The following is a 16,197-nucleotide window of genomic DNA, read 5'->3' as shown; positions in this document are numbered from 1 at the left end:
ATGTGATTGTTTCCCCGGTTCGTCGAAGTGCTTCCATCTAAATTATTTTTAGCACCCTGAACTCGACGGCGAACGGCACTGTTTGCTGAACCAGTCCGATGCTCTGCGCGACCGTTCGTTTGGAATCGCATCTACCATTTTTTGGTGGTTTGGCGGTGTTATTATTGATCACACAAGCAGCTAGAGAAAGATTTCGTCCGTCCTTGTAGAGCCCGGCATGCAAGGATAAGGCTGCACCTTTGGATGTCACCTGGTATCCCAGAGTTACCGTTTAAGTTACCTCGCCCAGGTGCCATTCAGCATTCAGCACGGTTGTTACGCCTCCGCTTAGGAGTTATTCCTTCGGGACCATCCCTGGAAAATTGTTCGCGAATGCTTCTAGTTATTGTAAACATATTCAGTAGCAACCCTTGGTACAGGGACCCTCTATCCGCAACCCGGAGACTCTTTCGGTGGCTTTGTCATAAGTAAAATTTTAGCCATAACCACGTCTCACAACCTTGAAATAGGTGGTTACAGTCTATGGCGGAATCAATACCTCCAAGAGCGCCAATGATAAGGACGATTAGTTTAACGAACATGGCTTGCTTCTCGAAGTCAAGGAGAACTATCAGGCCTCGAGTGTGCACCAGAAACCATTGTCGAGAATATAATGTTCCAGTATATGTGGCACTTCTCATCAGGAATGTTTTGGCTTAAAATGTGGCGACGGTTTGTTAAGGTGGTAATGATACGTCTTGACACGTTAAAATGAAATCCACCGTGCACGACTTTAATCAGCATCCTCCCCTGCTTTGTGCAGAAGCTCTCCTTTGCCCACTACTTCGTGCTTCCTGACCATTTTAATATGAGGGCTTCTTCCATTTGCGACTCTATTTGTTGTACTCAGAATAATCCTCTTGTGAAGACATTCAATATTCAAAATTCCGCGACCCAGATGAGACGCGTGTATCTGCTTCGGAGAGTATCCTTGAGAGATTTCACATACTGAATGCTGCTCTGTGGCACACCCAGGTATGTATAGATCTCTCCAGTGCAAAGGTGTCCTATAGCGCTTCCATCAACAAGCTTAGGGTCTTCAGGGATGCCATTAAGTTTCTCTCACTTCAAATAAACCTTGGCGCATTTTTATACACCAAATTGTATTCTAATTTCCTTGGTGTATCGTTCGACAATCCCTAGAGCTTGATGTAGTTGATCTTTGTCTTTATCATAGATCTTAAGATTATCCATGTAAAATACATGAGTGACCTCGTGCTTTCGATTTGCAGGTTTGCCGCGAAAGTGCTCCTGGGAATGACGAAGTGCTAGAGATAATGGAAAGACACATCTCTGAGAAAAGTGACCTTGTTAATTATCACACGATTTTTTCCAGGTGAGACAGTAAATCTGGTTCTCTAAAGTGGCACCAATCTCTCTATGCACCTCACGATGTGCGAATGAACCTTTCATTTTTCCAAAAACAGATGATAAGTATATGGGAAGTCGAATCGAAAGATTTCCAGTAATCAGTCCAGGCCATCGTTAGATGGCTGGTAGACAGGCTCTGGTCACTCATATATGTGACCTTGAAGTATTATAAGCCTGATCCCGCTCGAAGTATACGCTAGATGGCGCAGTGTTGCTTCCCCTGCCCACACCCCGCAAACCCATAACCCCAAGCTACGCGCGAACCACCATGTTTGTTGTTGCTGGTTATCACCCGTTGCAAGACTTGAACGGGCTTAGAGGCTATTTTAATGTAATTCAAATAAAAATGCAAATTAGCTATTTGTACCTTTCATTTTTTCGTGAACTACATTTTCATGAATAAAGCAATGAAAAAACAAATGGAAATATATAAATAATTATTTATGATTTTCTGTTCGTTTTTTATTGCTTTTTTCATCTCATTTAGTTTTTCAAGTTAATTATCTAAAAACTATCTGGAGCGAATGTGACGTCATTAATTATCTTATCATAGGGATTGGAGTATACGCTAGATGGCGTCTATGATCCTTCATCTAGAAAGTATTGAGTGGCCACAGCTTGCTGGTATTATGCTGTATCTTTGCAGACACATCTATCGATGAGCAGGTTCTCCCAATATCCTGCTACGCCTTTCTTTGAGCCGCGTTGTTAATATATTCCTTGCAACACAGGTTCGATTGTTCGAACAATCCTATTTTTTAGGATAGCTATGAAGATCTTATACAACGTGTTTAGACAAGTGATTGGCCTGTATTTCTTCGAGTCAGCTAAGTTACCCATTTTCGGAACGAGCACTGTACGCCCCTCCACCAACCACTCTGGAATTGGCTCTTCCGACTTTAAATATGAGGTTAAAATAAGAGCCAGCTGCTGATGAGTTAAAGGAAACTTTTTCCAACGGAAGGTCTTGATACCATTTGGTCCCGGAGCGGAATAGTTCATCATACCTGTTAATATTTTTTTCACCTCCTTAGTAATGATAGGTGAGCAGTCTTCCTCCGGTGTTATAAGGCTATCACACAGCTCCTTAAAGCTATTTATTTTCTTTGAGCCTTCGTCCAGTCTATGCTGCACTTCGTAGACTTTTTCTCCAAAATCCATCGACCTCCTCTGGTTTGAGCGAGTGGTCGACAGCAACTGGAGGGTCTTGGAAGAGTCGAGGTGGGTCCGAGAGAAACTTTTGGTTTTCTTTGACCTACCTCTCTCTCCACTCTAGACTATTCTTGGCGTCACAAAGTATCCATATTTTCTCAACAATATGCTGCCTGATGGTTAGCAGCTTGGACTTGTTAAGTGTGTGATGAAGGATCCAGAATTCGCGCGCAAACTTACAAACCTTGGTAGTAAACTTCCTGCCAGAGTTTATATAGCCAATCACAGACTGAATACAGGACGCGTACTGTCTTGCCCAGCCTATGATTGTGGTGGGTTGATGCATTCGTCTTTTGGTCTTATGATCAACCGTTGATTTTGTTTTAAGGTTCGCATCGGCCAAAGAATTTTCGGAAAAACCCCTCAGGAAGCTCGACATCCATTTCAGCCAGATCTTTAGTCTTGAGAGAAATCTGCATGCTGATATTTCTCCGGGTCATGAAGCATCACTCTTCCTCTATCGGATGCCTGCCCGCGGTTGGTCTTAGTGTCACATCTCTTTTCTCTGTGGCCGGCTTATTCTGGCTGTGGTGGAGTAGGCGCTCCGCTTACATAGCTCCCTTTTGGGAGTATTTCGGTATGGTTTTGCAGACGTTGATGCGAAAATTGCGGTAGTTCTGGGTGTTTCTCGCACCACACAGCATGCAGCCATGCCATGTAACCCTCTCGTTCAGGGGCCACATTCGCAGCGTGCATCATGCATGTGGCCCTTGAACGAGAGGGTTAAATGGCACGACTGCATGCTCTCTAGTGCGAAAAACAGCCAGAGCTATCGCACTTGTCGCATTAACGTTTGCGAAACCATGTCGAACTACTCCCAAAAAGAGGCTATGTAAATGGACCGCACATAGTTTTGAGTTATCAAATATTTCAGCTGGACCAATCAGGAGCGCGGTATAAATGGTCGTGCATGTGTGAGTGGGTGAACAACGTAGTGTAGTGACACCTTCCGTGTGTGTGTTCTAGAGAATTACATAATATAAATTTTGGATTCAGTTCCGTGATGACGTATTATAACAAACCATCCAAGTGCCAAGGCATTGCCCTCTAAAGAGAAAAATCGACAAAAATGATTACAGAACCAATAGTGTTTTTTATTTACTTTTGGTAGGTGTGTGTCCACTTAATGAATTTGAACCAGTGCGCCTGCGCTTTCCTCGCGGAGTTTTGAAGGCAGGCTGACTAGGGCCCGTAGTACCCATCTCCAAATTAAGTCTTCTTTTCACTGCCTGTACCGACATCTGCAAATGGTTTAATAAATCTATGAGTATTAATTATTAAATAAAACTTATAGTTTCTATGAATAATTGACAAGTGAATAAGTAAAGATTTTGTATGTTCTGGTAAAATGATTAGGCTCTGTATTTCGCAAGTGTTTAGGGTATTGTAAGAACCAAAGGATAGGTCTTTGAAAACAATATGTTGTGCGACACGTGTGCGAAGTAGATGATTCAAGAGATCTTATTCAGCACTAGATCTGCTTCGCACACGGTTCGATGTGCCCAAATAAGTTCAGCCATAACATTCGTGAGAATCGGGCACTTTGGGTAAGTTACGCAGCTAGAAAAAATGGAAATTAACACGCATTTGTTTAAAAAAATAATTAACTATACTGACAGGAATTGTAATTTTTTTATATAAAAGAAAGACTTCACAAACCACCCCAGGGTTGCGCAAGGAGCAAGCACTATTCTAGGAAGTGATACCAGGTCATGCGGTACAACTGCTACATTGCTAAAAAAAAGATGACTGCTTTCTGCCTCCTTCCCGCAGTAAAACGTTATTCTGGATATTTGCGATAAATTTTGTCATGACGTTTAAATTTCTCAAAAGAATTTTTCTCGAAAATCATTAGTTGAAGAAAGGTCATTATGCCAGCAAAAAAAAAATAATTTTTGTAAAAATGGGTTACTCGCAGGGGCGCACCCAATTTTCGCTTTTGCTGGAGGCGCGAGTAAATTTTGTGAACAGCGCCGAGTTGTGAAAGATTGGTGCCACTTTCGTGAAACCCGACTTTGGCATTATATGATTATACTATATATGGAAAATGTTCTTTTTACAGATTTTGACCATTTGGAACCGTATCTGTTATATTATATGTTATATTAAACAAATCTTTTTCTAGTATTATTTTCATATCTTAAAAATATTTAATCAATCTGAAGTAATTAAAAAATCAGAAAGGACAAAGTTGAGATTTTTTAAAATGTATATTTTTGTAAATCCCCAAATCAACCAATAAATAATAATAAATAAAACAGTTTGTTAATATAGTTTAAATGCCTCCTAAGTATTTTTGAAATCAAAATGTATCTAAAAATGATGATTTATAATACTAAATGGCTATTGTTACGAAAGTTTAAGTTTTATAGTAAAAACAATAGCACCAATTTGAGTAATATGACGTCTTACTATTCGTGTACATAAATTATCCATCTGCCCAGGAAACAAAAGTCCATTCACTTGCTTTGAATAGTTTTGATGTGAGTTGAATAGCGTATCTGTCACTGGAATTACAGATGCCCGCCGATTGGCTTCGAACAGAATTTTAATGTTTATTATTTTTTGACAAACTTATAAGCCGCAAAAGCATTCACATCCTATAGAATTAAAATAGCAAAAGGAATCCAGCAGCCTGCATAGGATTTCTCTTAATCTTTCAATAATGTATAAATTTTAAAAATCCTGTAAAATATGACAGCCTACCCTACAAAAGTCGGTCTAATTCGATATAATTTTGCTTGAAATGGGTATTGTAGTACATTGCAAATTCGGAGCTATTCGAGAAACTGACCGATTCACATAGTCCCAATTCAATTCAGTTTTAAAGATCTCAATCTGCAAATGACTGATACGCAATTCACGGAGTCGCCTTTTCAATGGGTTCATTTTTCCTGCACGGAGAGAAGTAAACCAGAGAGGGTGTAGTTTTCACCGTAACCGTTGCTGTGCCGACCGCAAGATCTCTGCAGAAAAATCATGCTGTTGCTGGGCAGCGACGGTTACGGTTGAAGACGGAAACATTACTGCGGCACCGTAACAGTCACTGTGCGCTACCGCAAAATATTCTGCAGCGACTGTTGTGTCTGACGCATTAACATTTACCTCCCGATCCCCGAACCGTCGCGGTTACCGCCGCATTGGGATTGGACGGCGGTTAAGTCGAATGATGTCAACTGTTCGTTGTCTCGCGTATAATCCAATGTTATTGCGTCGCTTCAACACACTTCGAAATTTGTTTTATTTCCGAGTTATTTTTTATTTATATAACTGTCTGTGAGTGAAGCGTGTGAGTGGTGCACAGGAAGATTCAAAGAACAACACGATATCAAGGTATGTTTGTGGTAATTGTTTACTTTGACGGCTTCTGCTAAAAATGTCTCTTAAAGGTATTTAAATTGATCAAAAATACTGATAACAGCAATATAATAATGAAACAAAAGGGCCAAGAAGGTTTTTGCAACTTTTTCATTGTTTTTAATTGTTAAAATTTACGAAATAGTATGTACCTAACCTATATTTGTTGTTCGAGATGCGACTGATCACTCTTCTATGATTAGTCGCTAGAACGTGTTTTTTTTAGGGCAAGTTGAAATAGGGGTTCGAGACGTGACCGATCACTCTTTTGTGGCCAGGGCCAGCTGAAAACGGGCTTCCTGCGTCTTTGAAGCATCAGCATTGATTTAATAACGTCAGAACCTAACTTCAAAACTCTTCAAGTAGAAAATCGAAAATAAGTACATTTTGAGCAGAACAATTTGCAAAAACCTTCTTGTCCCTTCTGTTTTATTATTATCTTACTGTTATTAGTAATTTTGAGCAATTTAAATGCTTTTAAGAGCCTTTTTTAAACAGAAGCCGTCAAAGTAAACAATTACCATGTCTGTAACTCATCAATCAATACTGGTTTTTTGTTGTAGCTTTGCATGTAACCCATAATTTAAAATTGCTAAAATATTATTATACATATGTGCCTATTGCGTTCTTTTATACATACAACCTTGATCAAAAAGTTTCAAGACTTTATTTTTAACATCAAAAATACATCAAAACATTTTTTATAATCGGTTTGCGGTATAGCCATCAAAGCCATCTTCGATTTTTCCATGACCTCATCTCGGGTGCTGTAACGCGTTTTGTGTAGCGGTTTCTTGAATCGACCGAATAGGAAAAAGTCGCAGGGAGCCAAATCAGGTGAATTCGGTGATTTTTGGATGGTATTCATTTCGTTTTTAGCCAAATGCTCACGGGTAACGATTGCATTGTGCGACGGTGCCGACATTTTTTTTGTGAAAAATCGAAACCACACACAAAGATAGATATACACAATACGGCGTCACTTCAGCAAATGTCAAGTTATCAGCTGAAAATCTGACAGAACTTCTATGACACTTCTACCAACACAACAAAAAAAGAAAAATTGAAATCGGCCGAACGCGAGCGCCACACGGTGACGAGTCCTAAAACTTTGTTATCAAGGTGGTAGGTCTTACACTGTTTAGATAAAGTGGTGTTTCCAGGTTTACTCACTAAACAAAAAACGGTGCGCGCAGTAATGCTTACAGAGTAAACCGTAACAATCACTTCGAGTGGAGTAACTATAACTGCGTTTTCTTTGAACCTTATTAAAATACTTTTAAACATTCTCAGTATTTTATTATTATTTATTAATTTCATAATTTATAATTTGACATATATTTACAAACATTACATCTTTATCCTTTCATCTGAACTTCTAATTATTTCCATTGTACTAATTTATTAAATATACAAAGAAATATGTTAATTATAACATATACTACTTAAGCATGTGACTGTATTTGTACGATACATACAATTCAGGCTTTAAATGTGGCAGATGTGATTTGTATAACTGATACCATGATTAAAGTATTATAAATAATTAGTTTTGAAGTCTAGAACCATTATTCTGTAAACTCAAGTACACTAACAAGGGGACCTTTAGTTCCGCTTTTTTTTAAATGACATGAAAGGTACATACTAGAGGTTTTCTGAAAAAAACCAAAAGACGCAATTTTGGCCCATTTTTGAGAAAAATGCATTTTAAAAATTGCGAACGGATGGTCATCGAGCCGGTGTAAAAGTATTTCGAAGACCCGGTAGCTCCCTGGTAGAGCGCTTGGCTGATAGCCGCAAGGTTCGTTTGCGGAAAACGCGCAACCTTGGGGCTAGCAACCAAGCGCTCTATTAGGGAGCTACCGACGCTACGAAATAATCTTGCATCGGCTCGATGACGATGTGTTCACAATTTTTAAAATTCATTTCTCCAAAAAATGGATTAAAATGGTGTATTCTTGATTTTTATCAGAAAACCTCTTGCATCTACCTTTCATTGAGGAGAGTATCAATTTAACTAAGAAAAAAAAACAAACTAAAGGTGCCCTTATAAGTGTTTATTTATTGTTTGTTTAGAAAAGGCCTCTTCAGCGAGGGAAAATTTGGCCGAAAATACTCATTTACCACATGTCTCGTTTCCACCACCACGAACCTCTACTCACCTGTAACAGTGAGACGGAATTTTTCCATGTTGAGTGAGCAGCGTAGTGTTGGCAACGAAGCATCTGGCAAATGAGTATTTGGGACAAAATTTCTTCTCGCTGAAGACCCCTCGTTTAGAATACTTTGATGAGTAAGTCAACACCATGGTTTCTTTTTCGTTTGATTTATCTTCTCGAGAAAAATTTTTTTTCCTTGAGAGATCTCTAAGTAAAAACCCCAAGCTTCACTTCATTTTTAATCTATCAAAAACTGCTTCAGAATTAAAAAGTCATTAAAAAAGTTATTGTAAATATTGAGAGTACATTTTTTCTTACTCTGTATGTAAATTATTAGAAAAAACGACAAAAAAATTTTGGCCTTAAACTGGAATGGGACAAGGTATTTCGCGTGGACTTTTAGCCGTCAAACCTGAATTTACAATTGAAATATTGTTATCAGTTACATTTTTTTAGAAAAATTACGATAATTGCCATTTTTTCGAAAAAATGTAGTGCGAGTACCTCATGTTCTATAGACTTATATTAGTCCCTTCATTAAAGCCTGACCACTGCACTTCAAGACGATCATATGCGACCGTCCACGAAGAAAGGGACCTAACGTCCGAAAAATTGCTTTTTACACCAATCTATAGTTTTGGATTTGCTCTTTCATTTGCCAAAATCTGAAATTTCGAACAGACAAAATGACAAAGTTCCAGGTCGGAAAAACAAAATGAAAAGATGCTAACTCGTGGAGACCAAATGAACAGTTGCTACAAAATTGAGAGCGCTGATTTCTACAATATAATTTATATAGAATTTTGAAGCTTCAAGAGTACGACATGCGAGTTAGCACCTTTTCATTTGATCTTTTCAAAATGGAGCCTTGTCATTTGGACATGTTGTTTTTTTAAGTCCACAACTTTTTCCGTTATTAAGCAACAAAAACATAGGAAGGATAAGCGCACTTGGAGATGGAACGAGAGGCGTAAGAAAACAAGCCCGATGAAAACCAGCTTACACCAAACTATCACGCTCAAGTCAGCCCGTTCTCGACCTTCCTAGAACTGCTGGCTTCCGCAGTTTCTCAGGGGAGCAGCGGGAGAGTGGTTGGACAGTCATCTTGGAAGGGCCGTAGTGCGCGAGTACTGAGTCCTGTATATTGAGCAATAGCATGAATTTAAATTGGAAACGGTTCAGGCAGTCCTGACTGTTTGCGTTTCGATCCCCCTCCCCCGGTTTCAGCCCAAGTCTGTTTAAAGACAACCCCCAACATTAAACTGAAAGCGAGAGCTTGGTGTACTTTCATTTCAGTTTATGACCGACTTTTGTGTGGTCCTGTGTTATATTCGTACAGACGCACAAAATCGAAGGTTTCAATCCGATCGAATTTGAAGTGAAATGTGTTGATTTTGTCAATAAACCAATAATCCTACATTCAATTTATTGTTCTAGACTTTTACTCCAGTTCTTAAATGTTCACATTTTTATTTTGGAGGTCGCTCAAGAAACCGGATTCTGAGAGTTATTTTACTATACTTGAACTACCCTTTGTGAGTTTCATAAAAATTTTAAAAGTAAATATTACCAAATTACCTCAGTACGAGGAGGAGGTTGCGCAGGTCTCCTTGTTATTTGATAACAAGGTGTCTGTCCATACTGGTGGTCCTGCAAGTGAGGACTCGGTGTTTCTTCTGTGACCTTCTGGGACTGATCTTCATCCAAGGACCCATCATCAATGAATTCTGTTTTAACTGCAAAAGTAAAAAAATGGTTAGGTAGAATTTAATCCAATTTAAAAGTTAGAGTTGACGTAAATGTATTCCTTTTGAAATAGAAAAAATTTTTAATAGATACAAAAATTGTATGTGCATTTGTTCCCCTGGAAAGAACCTTAGATGAGGTAGAGAGAATTACACTTTAGGAAGTTCTGAAAGGGTATGGAGTCAATGACTGGTTTCTAAAACCAATAAAAGCAGTATGTATATGAAGTCAAGTTTTTTTCAATTCAGACAAATTTGGCGAATTAAATGAGTTACGAACATTCTTGCGATATGTAAAAGAATCGAGACAATTTTAAAGAATATTTGTTTATTTTTCATGAGTTTATACAATTCGAAAACGAATTTCGATCAGTTTATAAGATATTTAGGACCTTTCAAAGCTTGAAAAATAAAAAATATTTCATAAATGTTCACAAATCTTGAAATTTCTCAATATTTTTAATCTAATAAATACTTTGAAATTTCTAAATGTCTTTTAATCTAACTCGAGTTATCTGCACAATTGTCTGAAATTTTTTAAAATATTTTCGACAATTTTGGGAATGTTATGTTATTTTTTTAAATCTTGCTAAATATTCTTTAAAAACTTCATTTCCAAATATTCAAAAAGCCAAGTTTTGTTATGAGTTTATTGAAAATATTGAAAAATTATTATTATTTTCAAAACAGTACAAAAGCATCTGAATACATTTTTTATATAATTTGAATTTTGCTTAAATATTAGAAAAAAGTTTCGAAACTATTTTAAAATATTCTTTAAAAATTAATGTTTTATATTAACAAATTATTATAGATTCCTCCAGAAAAATAAGACATTTTTTCGAAAGCTTTCAAACTTCTTCAGCGGTTATAGTTCAAAATTATTGTCGTATCTTTATCGACACTTCTAAATATCTCTTACACGTATTCGAATTATTTCTAAAATTTTATAAACCTGCATAACTAAAAAATAAAAAAACCATATTAAATGTTCCAATGAATCTTAACAGACCAATTTCGTGATTCAAAAATCTTTCAAAATCCTCAAAAAGTTGACAAATTTAATTTAAATAATTCTTTTTAATTTAAAAAAATGTAAATTTCTAGAACCTTGAAAAGTCTTTCAAAATCATTCAAAGTTTTCATAACTTTAATCAAAATCATGGAAATTATTTTTAAAGATTGCTCAAAAATCAAAGCTTAAATAATAATTAAGATAATCTACGTTTTCGCGTATAATTTAATTTTCCTCACCTCTTTGAAAGTGTTAAAAACTTAAAAAATTGTAGTGTGCTAGCAAAATGTCAAGAGCAGAATTATTTTGCAATACTTAAAGACATTTAACACTAAAATGTTTTATTTTATCTATGTTTAATTGTTTATAAAGATTCTGAATAAAATTCCAACGTCAAATGGAATTGCTTATTTGGATATTTTCTTTTACTATAATAAATTCAACATTTTGTTAAAACACTTCTATGTAGTGCCCGTTCTTTCAGAGATACTTAATATAATTTTTTATCTTCACAATATATTCGAAATGGCTTTTAGTACGATTTTGATCAATTACCTCTTTTGTCATCATACATTTTTGATAAAGTCGCCCAATATTTTATTTCTAGAAATTTTTGGAATTTAAATGAATTTATTGACAACATTTATAAAAGTTTTAAAATATCAACAATAACTTATATGTATAGATTATTATATTTACATGAATTTGTAATCATACAAAAAAATTTCACTATAATTAATTAATAATAAATAAATAAATAAAAATAACTTTTTTTTAGAATTTTACAATGGAAATAGAGTCTCTGATTTTTGGACGCTTCGAAAATACCCACTACAATTTTTGGGCTTCAAACCTTAACGTCCAAAATCAAACTCTCTCTAACACGTAGACACAACTTTGTCAAAAAATAACTTTTTTTTCGAATTTTACAATGGAAATAGAGTCTCTGATTTTTGGACTCTTCGAAAATACCCGCTACGATTTTTGGGCTTCAACCCTTAACGTCCAAAATCAACCCTTCTCTAACACGTAGACACAACTTCCTCAAAAAATAACTTTTTTTTAGAATTTAAAAATGGCAATTGAGTCTCTCCTTTTTGGGCTTCTCGAAAAAACCCTCTATGATTTTTGGGCTTCAACCCTTAAAGTCCAAAATCCACCCTTCTCTACCACGTAGGTACAACTTTCTCAAGAAGTAACTTTTTTCGAATTTTACAATGGAAATAGAGTCTCTGATTTTTGGGCTCCTCGAAAATACCAACTGCAACTTTTGGGCTTCAACGCTTAACGTCCAAAATCAACCCCTCTCTACCACGTAGATACAACTTTGTCAAAAAATAACTTTTTAAAAATAATTTTACAATGTAAATAGAGTCTCTGATTTTTGGGATTCAACCCTTAACGTCCAAAATCAACCCTTCTCTACCACGTAGATACAACTTTCTCAAAAAAAACTTTTTTTTCGAATTTTAAAATGGAAATAGTCTCTGATTTTTAGACTCCTCGAAAATACCTACTACAATTTTTGGGCTTCAACCCTTAACGTCCAAAATCCACCCTTCTCTACAACGTAGGTACAACTTTTTCAAAAAATAACTTCTTTCGAATTTTACAATGGAAATAGAGTCTCTGATTTTTGGGCTTCTCGAAAATACCCACTAAAATTTTTGGGCTTCTACCCTTAACGTCCAAAATCAACCCCTCTCTACCACGTAGATACAACTTTGTCAAAAAATAACTTTTTAAAAAGAATTTTACAATGTAAATAGAGTCTTTGATTTTTGGGCTCCTCGAAAAAATCCTCTATGATTTTTGGGCTTCAAACCTTAACGTCCAAAATCAAACCCTCTCTACCACGTAGATACGACTTTGTCAAAAAATAACTTTTTTTAGAATTTTACAATGGCACTAGAGTCTGATTTTTGGAATTCTCGAAAATACCCGCTACGATTTTTGGAATCCAACCCTTAAGTCAAAAATCAACCTTTCTCTAACACGTAGATACAACTTTGTCAAAAATAACTTTTTTTAGGATGTTACAATAGAAATAGTCTGATTTTTGGGCTCCTCGAAAATAACCACTGCGATTTTTGGGCTGCAACCCTTAAAGTCAAAAATTAACCCCTCTCTGCCACGTGGATACGACTTTGTCAAAAATAACTATCTTGAGAATTTTAATTTGGCAATAGTCTCTGACTTTTCGGCTCTTAGAAAATACCCAAAGCAGTCAACTTTTAAAAAATACTCATTTAAGGCTCCTGATGTATCATCGACCGAAGGTCGCGCGATATTTCCTTTCACCCTTTTTTGTTATATATGGTGTTGTGCCACGTTAAAGTTATAAAAAATACATGAAGTCAGTGTTCGCAAATTTTGGGCTCTTTTATTTTTTTGTAAAAAACAGTGTTTGCAATAGCTTAACAATAAGTTAGTTCAAGATTGCTGTGAAACGCAATAAAAATTATTTTACAGATAATTCACCTTATAGAATAATTTAGGGCTCATTTAGTGCTCTGGGAATATGATCATTAAACATTTTTAAAAAATATTTAAACAATTTTTTATCTATTTTTTACAAAAAATACTAAAGCTCAAGATTTGGGACTACGGGCTCAAATTAGTCCTAAAGGATCCATAAATTATGCGAGGAGTAAAAATGGGTTTTATGGGTCACGAATTATAGAGTGGGTGACAATGTTCGGCAAGATCCCTAAAAACTACCCTTAATATATCCTCAACTAAAATATTAACAATGAAAGGTTTGATTGTCGATATTTAAAAATATAAAACTGTAAAAAATGCTCTTTTTTTATCTCACGATTCATAGAGAGAGTGAAAATGTTTGGCAAGACCCGTAAAACCCACCCCCACTGTATCAACAAACTTGTCATTTGTAACATTTTAGGTGTCGATACACTAGGGGTGGTTGTTAGGGGTCTTGTTGAGCATTTTAAACCACTCTATAATTCGTGAGATAAAAAAGACGTTTTTTGACGTTTTTATATTTTCAAATATCGACAATCAAACTTATCATTTTTAACATTTTAGGTGTTGATACAGTAGGGGTGGTTTTGAGAGGTCTTGCCGAACATTCTCACCCACCCTATAACTCGTACCATAAAAAATGAGGATTTTTTTCGTTTTTATATTTTCAAATATCGACAATCAAAATTGTCATTTTTAATATTTTAGGTGTTAATATAGTAGGGGTGGTATTTAGGGGTCTTGCCGAACATTCTCACCCACTCCATAAATCGTGGGATAAAAACGGACTGAGCCTGAATTTTTATAACTTCAACACGAGCGGTTTATAACTTTGAGTGCATAACTGTCCTCACAAAAAGGGTATTTCTGACTGTCATAAGGATTTTTATTTGTATTATACTCATTTGATGATGATACCGAAAATGTTGTTTGTTTTTACGTATTTCTAACGGCTTAGACGATCCTTCTAGAAAGTTACTATTTTTATTTGTTTAAAGAAAATTTTTAAGAGTTATACTCGTTCAGACCCACAGATTCTGAATTTTTAAAAATTAAAAATAACTAATCTAACAATTACAAATTTTTCATTCATCAGTCTTAATCTCATTTAAAAGCAGAAAAAGGTTCGAACATCTGAGCCAAGACAAGGCTCGTCTTGAGACAAGTAAACGTGTTCTTAGTCAAGACAAGGCTCGACTTGAGGCAAGTAAACGCCGTTTTATCTGTCGTGGCCATAAAAGTAAAACGAGGATCTATGCCTCAACTCAGTTTTGAGATGAAACCAGGCATCGATGTCTTGGAAACGAACGACCTCGAACGAGCCACGATAACCAGATCGGTTTAATAGTATTATATATTATAAATTACATTATTTTTTTCAAATTAATTTTTTTAATTCAGTTTTTTCTCCTTTCTCGGGTCTTCCTTGTAATATTAATATTAAAATTATATAATTATTTACCTAAAATCAATATGTCATGAATAATTAACACAAGTTTAATTTTATTTTATAAAAGCATGCTGATGAGTATGCTGGCTACCCTAGTAAAAATGCTTCGACATAGGCCTTCGTCTTACTTTTATGGCCACCACAGGTAAAACGGCGTTTACTTGTCTTAAGTCGAGACTTGTCTTGGCTAAGACCTCGTTTACTTGTCTCAAGACGAGCTATGTCTTGGCTAAGAGGGTCGAACCTTTTTCGACTTATTAATGAGATTAAAATTGATGAATGAAAAATTTGTAATTATTAAATTAGTTATTTTAAATTTAAAATATTTAGAATCTGTGGGTCTGAACGAATATAACTCTTAAAAATTTTCTTCAAACAAATAAAAATTGTAACTTTCTACCAGGATCTCCTAAGCCGTTAGAAATACGTAAAAACAAACAACATTTTCGGTATCATCGTCAAACAAGTATGATACAAATGAAGTCGAAGTTATAAACCGCTCGTGTTGAAGTCATAAAAATGCGACTTAAGAGATAAATGTATGTCTTCAAGACATAGACACATGCCTGCAAGGCATAAATTGAACTCTCGCTCCGTCTCAAAATTGAGACATGCTTAATTCAAACTTTTCGACTTCAGCATGTCTTGACTGGGGTTAATTCAAGTCGAACTTATGTCGAAGCATTTTTACTTGGGTAATTTACAATTTAATTTAAATGTAGTGCAAATTTTCTAACTAATTTACCTTATAACTTGCATTTTTATGAACGTATGGGTTCATAACGTACAATAATTATTTTGTTGTAAGTACCGATCAATCTTCAAATTAACACTTTTAACAATAAAAACGGATTAGTCAGTCCGAAATGGTTCTCCATTAGTCGGTACATACAATGGAAACAAGCCGGTCCGTGGATTATGAAACACGCGGTCCGTTCCTACCGTAAGTACGGATTTTGAAACAACCGATTTACGTATTGTGAAACACAATTATTATTTAAAATATGACAAAGAAATTGGCAAAATTAAATATTTGGTTAACTATAAAGTTATTGTAACGTGTTTACTTTTTCAAAAATGTTAATTTTTTTATTTCTAATGTAATCTCATAATAAAAGTTTATAGCATATTTGTAGATCCTTTTGGTTAAACAACTGTTGTCTATTCATTTTTTTAAGTCTCTTGTTTATTTTTTTAAGGCTATGTGACGAGTGGGTCACGTGACCAGGTTTCTACCTTACCGCCACTTTTTTATTTCCCCACTTATTTTCACACAAAGCGCCATATTGAGTTAAAAATTTGGGATAATAAACAAGAAGCACTAAAAATGGTGAGTGTGGTCCTAAATTTGTAGGAATCTGGTCA

At 35.5% G+C, this 16,197-nt stretch overlaps 1 protein-coding gene across 1 annotated transcript in view; it reads right to left on the bottom strand.

Moving 5' to 3' along the window:
* LOC117176120 (transcription factor E2F2-like) overlaps positions 1-16,197 on the bottom strand; it is a 124,202-nt gene that overhangs the window by 47,151 nt on the left and 60,854 nt on the right. Inside the window, exons 3-4 of the mRNA XM_033366184.1 lie at positions 9,717-9,874; positions 3,725-3,863 (exon numbers count right to left, since the gene is read on the bottom strand). Of these exons, the coding sequence (XP_033222075.1) occupies positions 3,725-3,863; positions 9,717-9,874 (297 nt within the window). The remainder of the gene's footprint in view (positions 1-3,724; positions 3,864-9,716; positions 9,875-16,197) is intronic.

The sequence above is a fragment of the Belonocnema kinseyi genome, chromosome 1, assembly GCF_010883055.1.
Source record: "Belonocnema kinseyi isolate 2016_QV_RU_SX_M_011 chromosome 1, B_treatae_v1, whole genome shotgun sequence".
In the NCBI taxonomy this organism is placed as follows: Eukaryota; Metazoa; Arthropoda; class Insecta; order Hymenoptera; family Cynipidae; genus Belonocnema; species Belonocnema kinseyi.
Note: the sequence above shows the minus strand (reverse complement) of the source record. Positions and strands in the feature narration are given on the sequence as shown.